Raw genomic sequence first — 12534 nt, 5'->3', positions numbered from 1 at the left:
AATAGTAGATTCCTTCTTGTTGCTGTTTTTTGAGCACCCACTGCATGTCAGTTGTTTTGTATACTTCCTTTAATCTCAGAGCAGTTCTGGAAACTGGATGAAAATAGTTGTCTTAGAGCAGTGAAGGTCGAGTCCGGTAAACCGCTTGTCCACAGGGGAGGAGCCCAAGCCCTCCCACCCACCCCACCCCACCCCATGCTTCTGGGTGGTGGATAAATGGTGCCGAGGATCATGATGTGGAAGTCAGAGTTGCAAGCATGAGGAAGGAGCTGCATCCACTTTGGTAATGGCAGCAATTGTTGGCATTTCCGTGTTTCCGTTTTTGGGACTGGTAGATTTCTTTTTATGAACAATGTAAATTACAGTCCTGGTGAAGTTCTTTTTGTAACTAGATCAAAAGGAAGTGAGGGATGGAAAGGAAGGAAAGGGGAGGAGAGGAAAAGGAAGGGGAAAGGGAAAGGGAAGATTCAACCTCCAAATTTATGGCTCAATTTTAAAAAGTCAGCAAGACCTACATCCGAGTATGTACATGAAACATTCCCTCTCTAAAATGCATTTTTCCCAATCCTATATTTCTGTTTTAATTTACATTGTAACACTGAAGTAATAAAACAACATTACTCCCGGAGAGCACAGACTGACAGTGGGGACGCCCTCCCTCTGAATGGGGACCCTCCCGTGTCTCAAGGCGCTGATACGAACTCAACAGCCAGAACAGAACATGATCTCTGCCAGCCAAGAGAGGTCCTGGGAGCCACCCGAGGGGCTGAAGGTAGAGATGGAGTCAATCAAGGTGCAGGACCCTGGCCTTTAGACCTGCTTGCTGTCCAGACGAGGAAGAGGAGGAGGATGGGAAGCACTGCCAAGCCTGAGCGCATGGGTTACCTAGGATACAGTTCCCTTCGGCCTGTGGTGCAGGGAATTGTAGCAAACTCACTCTCAACAATGAGGAAAATGCTTGTAATGGTGCATTTTGCTTTACTACAACACAATGCCTGAGTCTGGCCACCTTATAAAGAAAAGAGATAGATGTAACTCACAGATCTGAGGAGCAGGGAGCATATCTAGAGATGGCCTCTTGCTAGCAGAGTCCTGAGGTTATGCAAGCAAAGCAATTCATGGAGAAGGACAGGCCACACACATGTACAAAGTACGATAAAAAAAAACAAAACATGGTGTTTGCTTCAATTTTAAGATTTGTTACATGAGGGAGGGGAGGAGGGGGTGAAGGGAGGGCAGAGGTAAGGGGAAAAAATGAGAATCAAGACTTGTCATGGAGAGGTACAAGATCCCAACAATGAATGTAACTGTACTGTATCCCTAAAATGTACCAATAAACTCAATTAAAGCTTAAAATTAAAAAAAAAAAAAGTGAAAGATTTGTTACATGGAAAGACACACTGCCATGAATCAATCCCCTCAGAATCCTCCCCTGGCTTTGAACACACTCATCCCATCGTCCTTGCAACTTTCCACAGCAGCTCTGGAGTCCTCTTTCCTGAGGGTCTTTAGTAGCACTGTCTTGGCTGCCTTGATGTCCTGAATGGATTCAAAACAATTGTCTTTCACAGTCCTTTCAACTTTGAGGAGGAGCCAGAAGTCACACAGTGCCAGATCTGGTGAATAAGGCTGGTATTTTTTATTATACCTCCTAAAGAATCTCAGAAAGTGGACTTTCAGTGCTGCTTCAGGAATTGGCAAGAAGGGTGTGTGAAGTGAGAGTAAGAATTTTGAGGGTAATTTATGGCAATGTGTCTCTTACATTTTTAAAAAATGTAATCACTCATCATCTATTTCCATCACCCTTGCAGTATACCCTCTGGTATCTCTTCTTCCATGGCTGCCATATTTAATTGTGGGGGCTCCACCCCATGACTTCATCTAATCCTAACACCTCCCAAGAACCTCACCTCCACCCATTCTAGCAGAGTTAAATTTCCACTTTCTTCATACCTCACAGTGGGGACGAAGGTGTAACTGGAACTCTCAAACCATACCCAAGCCACTGCACAGCTCAGGCACTATTTCCTCAGGGAAGTCTCCCCAAATCTCCTAACGGGGCTCACGTCTTAATTTCGTACTTAGGACATCATTCAATGGCCATCTGTCCCTCACTGCGGACTAAGTTCCAAGACAGTGCCCACTCTTGCATTGTGTCTAACATGTGAACAGAATCCCAGCAAAAATCTTTAAACGAAACAAAAAACGAATATTAAATTATCTAAAGCAAGGCTATTGTTACTGAAAAATAAAGGCTGACAGGGTATTGTGAGAATATCAGTGTATCAAAAGTATAAGAGGGAAAATAAATGTATTGAGATATGGGTCTACTAGAGCTGAGAAGAAAACCTGAAAATTCTATTTTACAACTTCAAGATTCTTCAAACAGCACAGGCACAGATGTTAACTCGCACCGGAAGTGCACACTCACCCACTGTCTGTGAACAGGAACTCCAAGTGGGTCATTAAGACTTCCCAGCAGGAGACGCCATTCCGCTGTGCCAGGGAGAGAGCGATGCCAAGGATATTCTCCTCCAGGGTTCTTCAAGAATGTCCAGCAGGCACAGGGAGGGAAGAAGAGAAATGCATGACTCGGTCGGCAGAGAGATGTCACACAGAAAGGGGACTTCAGGGCTCGCTTTCCATGGCAGTGCAGAACTGCCATTCACCAGCATCTGGTCCACACTGGTGATTCCCGGCTACTCTTCACCCAAGGGACATCTGACAGGGCAGCAGTCACTCCGCTGGTCACAAATGGGGGAAGGGAAGACAGTGATACAAGGGCCCAACACTGCAACACTGGGTCAGCCCTCCTGCAGTGAAGAACTGAGCCATGAAAATGTCAGTAGTGCTCAGATGACAAAAATCCTGGTCTATGCTCTAGAACCTGGAGTCAAAAAATAGTGGCATCTCTGCCCTAAGGCAAATAATGGAGAAAGCAGGTCACTCAACAAACATTTATATTTTCTACATTGCCAGGGATTGTGCCAGCTGTTTAGGACATAACAATAAGATATTTACCGAGGAACACTCATAACCTAATGGAGGACACAAGACAAGAATCTGTAATTTGTGCAAGGACAGGGATGGAGGAAGAGTAGTCAATCTGCACTGAAGGCTGAAGGCTACACAAGTACCAACTAGGGAAGGGTGGTCAAATTAAAAGAAGAAAAGATGGAAGAATTTCCAATAAATGAAGCAGAAAAGGAGTCAAAGGTAAGGACAGGGTACTCAGGCCTAAGGGACTTGTAATTTCACAAGCAATAAGAGTCAGTTAAGGGTTAAGCCAGAGAACGGCATCACCAGGGATAGAAAGAATTCTAAGAAAATAGCTCATAGCACCCACATTAGGGCTGAGTGCAGGACACCTAGCACTCCCAGATGTGGAAAAATGAAAGGTGGAACTCCTGGTTGGTTGGAAGGTGGAACTCTTGGTTGGAAGGGTGTAAGCAAAACCACAGCAGCAGAAATGAAAATTCTGTTATATTTACCACTGCTAAGACTACATCCACCATAGCTAAGTAAACCATTTATATTTTGCATTAGCCAGGGGTTCACAAATGTTTTCCTCAAAGGGCCACATAATAAAAATTTCAGGCTTTGCTGCCATATAAACTCTATGGTGTAACCTTTTTATTGTTTGTTTTTGTTTTTCCACATCTTTAAATATATAAAAGTAATTCCTTGTTTACAGGCTATAGAAAAAAAAAAAGGGCCCAGGGCTGGGTCAGTTTGTGAACCCATGGATTGGGGCCATGTAAAGTGAACTTGTGTCTTATTTGAGTAACTACCCCCGACATGATGAAATACAAATCCCTTGAGATAGGGACCATTACTAACTCACATTTCTCCGCTGGGAGTCTGGCGCACTGCCTGTTGCACATATATGTTGGGTAAGGATTAACATCTTTCCTTTCTCCGTATTAGGGATTGAATCCAGAGCTCCCTACAAGCCAGCTGCCTACCCTCTGTTGTGACTGTTGTGCGGTACTACAGATTGAACCCAGGACCTTCACACTAAGCTATGACCCAGTCCTGTCTTCTGCTTTGCATCATGTTGTGTCGTTTGAGGACTCACTAAGTCATCAAGGTTTCCGGGTTTCCGGGCTCGGCTAAAACTTCCGGTGCCCCTGCCTCAGCCTCTGGAGTAGCTGGGATTACTGGCCTGCACCACCACATCCAGCTATGTTGATGTTGTTATCACCAGATAAAATTAGGAAGAAACCGAAACATGTCACTCTCTTCAAAGCTGCCTTGCCCAACCCCTGCCAAGGTATTGCTTAAGAGATGCAGACAATAAAAGATAGACACAACATACTTACAAAGGGAAAAAAAAGCTGCCATTAAAAATGGTAACAATGAATAAGAAAAATCAAGAACGGTCACATTATGCACAGTGTAGATGAAGCAGCAGAACAGGAGGAAGTGGGTTACACAATTCATCTATACAGGCTACTGAAATCCAAATCGCAACCGGCAAACTGCAAAACACTGGGGCATTTTAAACAAGCCATGCAAAGACTGCAGTGTATTTTCCTAAGCAACAGAATGTGGGGAAGATTCTATTAGATATTTATCAAAAGCATGTATTTTTCCTCTAGGACATACTTCAAATAGCATATGCTAGCTAGATACTTTAAAAAGAAAATAGACCTAGCAAAATGTAATTAATGATCTAAGGCACACCATTCCCTACACACTTCTATCCTGCATAGCAACCTCTTCTCAGACACTGCAGATGCGGCATCAGGATCACAAGCTGCCCAAAAGAAAAGCATGTGGACGAGACTCAGGGCTGGCTCACTGCCTGGCCATGTGACGGGAGCACCGCCTCAGAGCTCCGCGGCTCTCGGGCTGGAAACTCAGTGTCGCAGGTCACTGTCAAAGTGGACACTGAACGACTCCATGCAACCAGGAACCTCCTGGGGGCCAGAGGCTGAGAACCGAGATCACAAATTCCTCCTCCTCATTGGGGGAGAACAGCCGTGGGCTGTCTGCGCTGCCTGTGCTTTGACCTCCCATACCTGCTTAGTCCTGGCAGCTTCTAGTGGGAAAGAAGCTGGAGCCAGTAGGAAATCTCCAGGGGCCAATGACCAGGCCACATCCCCCTTCCTTGAGGGTATGATAATTATGAGTGACAACCATCATGGGGCTCACTTTGTTAGTTTAGAATGCCACACCTGGAGCGAAGTGTCAGTCGCCACCCCAAGCAGGGTGGATCCCCTCAGTTCCAAGGCTGGGGCACAGTTTCCCAGACCACAGGGAGAAAGAAGGCTCTGACACAGGACAGGTCCAGCTCAAAGATGCGTAATCAGGCTCATCACCATCACCCTCTAGGGAAATGTGAGCCACTTAATGCGTTTCCCTGAGCAGCTTTTCTCCTAGATAAAAGATGGGGAGAAAATACTTCCCCTTATAGGTCATCTATGAGGATAAGTGACATCTGTAAATGCAGTTCACAGTGAACCTCATCCAGGGTACTGCCCTGTGAGCACTCAAAACTTGTGCTGGGAAAACAAAAACATCCCTACTCACTCCCGCTGTGGCCGAGCACACACCCCTCTAACAGGTGGCTCCTCATCTGATCTGAACCAGCAAGACAGTGACAGAGCCATGCTGTGGAAGCCAAGGGAGCTCCTGACCCGAAAGCAGCTCTTTCAGCTGCACTGGCATCCCATGGGGCTGGCGCACCCCTTGAGAGGGACAGAGCCTACAAGGGGAGGTGGCAGCTGCTCCTGCCCTCCGACAGAAGTGACGAGGGCTGGCTGGCCTCTCTTCCTCTAGAAGCCTGGGACAGTAAAGGCACCTGGAAAGACCACACCAGGTCATCCTCCGGCACTGTGTCCATGATATAATCTATATATAATGAACACATTAAAATGCCAGGTATCTTTTTCACAGTTGCTTAGGCAGGACTCCAACTCCCAATCCTCCTGTCTTAGCCTCCCTACATGCTGAGATTATAGGCATGTGCCACTGTGGCTAATTGCCATGTGCTTTGGAGAGTAAGATTTCTAGCCAGGAACAAAACGCAATCAGGCTTGTACAAGTCCACAAATAAGCATTCTACCTTTCCCCTGAGCACCTCCTATGTCCTCTAACTTGGCCAGAATCTTGGCACTGGGACATCAAAGGATTGGAGAACTTTAAAAATAAATAGTCCCGGTGCTTACTATTTATGTCTGTAGGCTTACGTGCATCTACTGCTCTGTTTGGGAAGACAGGCACCTCTCTCCTACGAACAAGAAGAGGGTGGCAAGCTCTGTGGACAGCTACGGCAAGTGCCAGCACTTGAAGGACTGTGATTAGTACTCTGAGAGCTCAGCTGGTTCTGCATGTTGGACAAAAGGACACTTACTCCACCAGCCCGAGGATGGTCTCCCTCTTGTACTGATCGTCAGCGGTGAACCGCTGCACATCCACGCCCTTCCCGAGGCCCTGCAGGAGCTGTGCCTGCGTGAAGTCCAGCAGCCTCTCGTTGTAGTAGTGCAACTGCGCAGTGAGCGAGGCCAGTTCCTCAGGCCAGGCTTCGTGTCCTCGGCGAGTCACATAGCTGGTGACCATCCTGATCAGCTCTTTGGGATGGGCCTGTGAAAGGAATGAAAGATGCATTTGACATACACTACACACAATGAACCAAAGAGGGACAGAGAGCAGGCTGTGCCTGCCAGGCTGGTCCTTCACTCTGAGGCCACTAACCAAGGCCCAGATTCAGCTGCACAGGTGGCACTGCAGACCAGAGTCAGGACACGGATCAGAGCCACCCACAGACATCCAGACCTCTGCTCTGTTGCTCAGCCTTGAAAACCTCCCTTACCTCAAAAGCAAGACCTCTTGCTTTTTCGGTTCCCATAAACCTACATCACACTCTCGCCTTCACTACTTGGTCATTTATAACAACTTCCTCAGCAGAAATGTCATCACCTTTGCCTCTGGGTACCTTTTTTGGGACCAACATGAAGTGCTCCCAATACAAAATTTGCAGTTCCGTGGCATCACCATAAGAAGAAGAAGGGGCTTTCTCCAGGGAGAAGTCAGAAAAACAAAACAAAGCCCACCTCAGCTCCCAAAGTTGGGAAGATCTCAGGTTATACAAGAAAGCATCCAACTGATTCCTACTCTGCTTGATTTGGAGCTCAGCAAGATATTATTCCATGATTCTTAGCAGCTTCCCAAAAGCAGTAAAATTATTCGAGTAGAACAACACCCAGAACCCCACAGCTGATGGGGAAGGACTTTGAATAATTAACTGGCCACATTTATTTTTATTAACGTTGATCTGGGTGACAACAAAGCAGATTCTGGAATTACTTAACAGGCAGCATAGTACAGACAGCATTAATACCTGCACTCCTCATTTCTGGGATGATACGAGACAGGTTTTTAAGAAGAGAAAACTAGGGGAACACCCCAGAATCTACCCTGGTTCTCAGAAACACACTCCTAATTATAGCAAGCTGTCAGCATTTCCAGTGGGTAGAAGCCATAATTCTGAGCCACACAGGAGATTTGTCAGTGTTGAGTCTGCACTGCCAAACTTAAACTGCCTGTCTCTCTCTTGATCCTATTAAGGAACAGTCCAGGAACATGAATAAAAAGCAATTAAAGAAATCCTGGATTCCAGCAGCTGGACCTGAGTAAAAGTCAGTCTTACTATATTTAATTTTTCTCTACCTCTATGCATACATTGAGTCCTATTCCTAAAAATCACAGAAAAGTGTACTAAGTCAAAATACCTGTATCTGAATACCACAATAACCCAGAAAAGCAGCTTTAATTCGTTTAGAAAAAGAATTTTTGTGCATATGCTATGTACCAAGGGGGAGGTACTATGAGGACATGCCCTGCCCCTTTCCTCCAGAAATGTAGTCTATTCAGAGAGACATTAAGCAAACAACTGTAAGTGGTGTGACACAGTGAGCACAGAGTACTATGGGAATATGAGGGTGAGGACAAGGGCTTGGGCAAGCGTCAAGAAGTCTCCTCGGAAGAGTTCATGTCTTAGCTGCGTTCTCAGGTACCAGTAGCAGAAAGGCTGGTGTCATGGTTTAGCTCTAAAATGTCCCCCCCCCGAAGTCTCCAGAGTTCAGAGGTGGGCATTTAGAAGGTGAGTGGATCATGAGGTGCCATGTTCATCACTGGATTCTTCATGGGTGAGTCACTGCGGTGTGGCCTGAAAGGATGTGTTCTTTCTCCAGCTCCTCCCTTCTCTTTTTGCTTTCTGGCTGCATGGGTCAAGCAGCTTTTTGTATCATGCCACTTCAGCCATGGAGCTAGCCAGCCATGGACTGAACCCACCGAAACCATGAGGCAAATCAATCTCTCCTCCTTTGAGTGGCAGGAGTCAGGAAATTCTGACCCAGTGAAGGGAAAGTGACTAACACAGCCACCAAGCAACAGGAAGACAACTTCCAGTAAAGGATAGGGTATGTGTGAAGGCCGACATGGCCAGAGCCAGATGGAAAGATGGAGTGGACAATCTGAATCTAACGGTAACTAGGAGTCCTTGGGAACCCAGCTGCATAGACAGTACTTGTGGCAATGGATTTCAATAAAAGGGATCCTGTGCCTCAGTTCTTAGCATGGCTATAGCTGACTTTTCACTCAGTCTCCTTCTACCAAGTGAGTCCCTCAGGGGACCACACTGAACCTCCCACTATGGGGCACAGTGACTTCTGCAGGTCCTTAGTACAGGGATGGAGCTTGCGGGCCAGCCAGCCTGTCTACACCAGCTCTGCAGGCTGGTGTGCACCGTGTCTACCGCTTGTCAACAGCCTCAGCAGCACAACACCGCACAGACATACTCTCTGCAGTCTAATGTCACCTGTGATGCCAACGCCAAGCCCAAGTGGGCAGCAGCACTACCGACTGGCAGCACAGAAGGATGATGTGTGCACCTGCCGCTGCTGAGACCCACAGAGGCCTTCAGGCACCCTGCGCAGTTTCCAGTGGCCACATAGCAACTTTCATATCCACATGTGGCAGAAAGAATGCACTGTCTCCTCTGCCGGTGAAAAAGTAGCATTTGAAATAGGCAGAGACATGACCAGCTTAGCAGCTGGCAGAGCTTGTAGGTGAGACTTAGTGACTATGAACTTCACCATGGCATCTGTAACCCAGCAGCAGTGACAAACAGCTTTTAGGAAGTGGTGGATATAAAACCCAGGCGGGCAGGCATTCCAAATGGCAAGCGTGGAACTTGGTAAAAGGCATTTTTTTTTCTTTAAAAGCACACACTTTAACTGCACATCTATTTGTGTGATTTCCTTCTCTTAATATTAAATTATAGCTTCTGGGGCACGGAGACCTTTCCCAGGAGACAGTAGATCTTCATACCTGGCAGATACACGGAAAGGGGCACGGGGAGCCAGCATTTAACTCAACAGCTCAAGTCTGCAGCCCAGCTCCCCACTTAGCGGAGAGTGATTTGGAGCGGCTACTTAGCTATTTCCACACCCATAAAAAAACAAGCTCAATGAGTACACCGATTGCTGGGGGTCACAAGTAAGTGCAGGACTTTAAAGCACCACTGTTGGTTACTCTAACAGAACAAAGGGGACCCAGAGCTTGTCAAAAGATCCAGAAGCAGCAACTGGCAGGGTGTGCAGGTGCCCACTGTACACAAGGACAAGGCCACAGCCCCTCAGCTGGGGCCTCTAGGGGGAAAGCGGCCAACCCCTCTCCTGGCTCTTCTGCTGCTTGGTGTCCTTGAATGGAGGAAGGAGCTTTGACACTCAATCGTATGTCTAAGACTAAAACCCTGTGAGTGTACAAGGATCCGATCACTATATAAAGTCAATTGTAGATCTCTCCAGCTTCAGAAAGGATGAAGCTCTGCATCTTTCTCACATTGCCTCCACTAAATATTCACAGCAGATTTCTTTGTTAAAAACACACTTTTTCAGACCGACAAATTCTAGCAATGTACTCCCACAGATTAAACAACTTTAATCTCCGTCACTAAGCGGGACTGTCTGGGTACTCTTTATTTCATATTCTTGGCATGCCAAACTTAGTCATTTTTCCAAAGGAATACTCGGGGGCAAACATCCGGTATTTCAGCCTTCAGGAGTAACGTGCCCAGCGCTGAGGATGGGCACCCGGGAACCTGTAGGACAGGTGTCTCTTAGTGTCCCTGATGTGCAGAGGGACCACGGGAGGCCAGTACACGGCTGAGGGGTGAAGCAGGGAGGGACCCCAGGAGCACACTTCATTATGCTCGCGCCCTTCCCCACATAGCGCACAGAGACGGTTTCTATACAGCTCGACTGGACCCGGTACACACACTTCGCATTAAGTGTACGGTTACAGCCCTCTTAGAAACAATAGATTCACAATGATAGATTTTAATATGTCATTCTGCAATACTCCAAGTAGGTATTTTTCACACATGCATGTGCGTGAATACAAACACCCAAAGTGCTTAACAGGAGAGATGATTTGAGCTCTCTTTCTGAGCCTTTTCTCTGTAACAGCGTTTTAGGGTCATGACCAAGGATAGCATTCCCTGCTCAACTTCTCAAGTAAGTGCACCTCCTTTTCAAATTCTGTCTCACAATAGGAAACAGGGAGGCTAGGAGTGGTGGCGCACACCTGCAATCTCAGCACGTGGGCGGCTGAGACAGGAGGATCGCCTTGAGTTTGAGGCCAGCCCGAGCTACACAGTGAGATCCTCTCTCAAACAAACAAACAAACAAACAAAACAAAACAAACAGGGAGACATGTTTTTTGCAAATGGGAAGGGATCAAAAGATGGAAGAAGGGAAAAGGAAGTAAAAAGAATTAAGATGTGCTATGTACCAACTCCCCGTGATGAATGCAGTCATTATGTGCCACAAACGTGGACTAATACAAATTTTTAGATGAAATTTTATCTTAATAAAATGGTGAACAGGGGCATCTGCTAATTCCCTGATGACAGAGGCAAAGTGTCAGAAACATTACAACATAGTCCATAAGTGCACAGGAAGATTTTCAGTACTTTAGCTTCTTGTGTAAGCACACCACCAATGGGAAGAGACGGCCTGTCACTGAAGTTCCTAAGTAAAACTAGTTATAGGGAAACAAAGGAACTGGCTTTGTTTCGAAGCCTGGATTACTGGTATTTCCCTCCTGAGCATCAAGTTTCCCATTTCTGAAAGTGGGGAAAATTCTACAAAGTCTTCCTGAAAATTGAACAAAACTGGATAAGCATGTTGCAAATTTTAGCTAAGTAATTTATTTTCTTATTGCCACTCCTCTTGCTATCTCTTCCTCAGAAAATGTAACTGGTGCCAGTTATAACTGGTGCATACCTATAAGCCTGGAACTCTGGAGGCTGAGGCAGGAGGATCACCTTGAGATTCAAGGCCAGCCTGAGCTACATAGGGAGACCCTCTCTCACGAGACAAAAAAAAAAAAAAAAAAAAAATAAAAAAAAAAAAAAAAAAAAAAAAAAAAAAAAATGACTACTCCCAGTATCCAATGAACCAACTTCCAGAGCTGATCACTGCTTTACTCAAAATACTACCCCTGCTGTTCACTCCAGCACCTCATTTCCTACATCTCTGCTGCACCCCAAAGAGGGCACAGCACCCTCGGGTTTCTAAGCGTTTGCACATGTCTTTCACCTGACCTTGCTGCAGCCCAGCAGCGTGGAGGACACTACAGCCGCTCCCCTTTTCCACACCCCCCCAGCCATCCGGAGGCTTTAGGCACGCGCAGTCCCACAGCCTCTGCCACTGTCCCCGCCCACTCAGCAGGGGACCTGACAGTCTGGGCTCCTGGGTGTCCAGAGTACATTCAAACTTCTCCCTCTACAAGTGTGGTGGCATGATCGTAAGCAGGAAAGCTTTTAGCCCCTAAGAGAAAACTGTGAAGGCCTTTACGGGCAAGCATCAAAATCGTCCATGTTCAGTATCAGAGCAATATTGTAAAATACTGTAGGCCATAAAAAAAATCAGCATAAAGAAGCACCAAGAACGTGAAAGGGAAAAGTGGGAAGAATTGAATCATTCTATTTTCCTCTCCAAACATGGAACTTCAGTTATTCAGGGGAGTAAATAAAATACAATTTCTCTAACGAATATGGCCAAATCACTGTAAAAACAAAACATGCATAAATATTCATGACAAGGGAAAGCTCGCTGACTGGATCTACCGCTCACTAGTAGGGGTGATAAATCCATTCTGGTTTAACAGTCTCCATTTCTGGGTAATATTGTCTGGGAAGTTTTAAACAGGTGGTTTGTTTCCCCTCTAGGGTTGTTATTTTGCTTGAGATAATTTTCTATTTAGTATTTTCAATTAGTAGCTTATAAAAACACATTTTGGAAACAGTCTACCGTAAAGTTTTGAATTTCACCCCTGCTGCGTTTGACTCCCTAGACTACAAAACTAAAGGACATGTTCCCATTTTTAACTCATTTCATTTTCTGAACGCTTTTTTAAAAGAACGCTACAGAGATGACACTTCAGGACATAGTTTACCATAGTGACAAAGGTGAGATTTAAGTGGGAAAGCCCAGGTGACTAAGTGCGCAGATCCACACCATT

The 12534-nt window shown here is 46.0% G+C and overlaps 1 protein-coding gene across 3 annotated transcripts in view; it reads right to left on the bottom strand.

The window, feature by feature from the left end:
- Positions 1-12534, bottom strand: part of Nbas (NBAS subunit of NRZ tethering complex) — a 234933-nt gene that overhangs the window by 67224 nt on the left and 155175 nt on the right. For all 3 annotated transcript variants that reach the window (XM_033756036.1, XM_033756035.1, XM_010629031.3), the window contains exons 41-42: positions 6359-6588; positions 2432-2542 (exon numbers count right to left, since the gene is read on the bottom strand). In XM_033756036.1, coding sequence (XP_033611927.1) covers positions 2432-2542; positions 6359-6588 — 341 coding nt within the window. The remainder of the gene's footprint in view (positions 1-2431; positions 2543-6358; positions 6589-12534) is intronic.

This window comes from Fukomys damarensis, unplaced genomic scaffold (genome assembly GCF_012274545.1).
Source record: "Fukomys damarensis isolate Sample0158 unplaced genomic scaffold, DMR_v1.0_HiC HiC_scaffold_25, whole genome shotgun sequence".
Lineage (NCBI taxonomy): Eukaryota > Metazoa > Chordata > Mammalia > Rodentia > Bathyergidae > Fukomys > Fukomys damarensis.
This window is presented reverse-complemented; position numbering and strand designations above follow the sequence as displayed.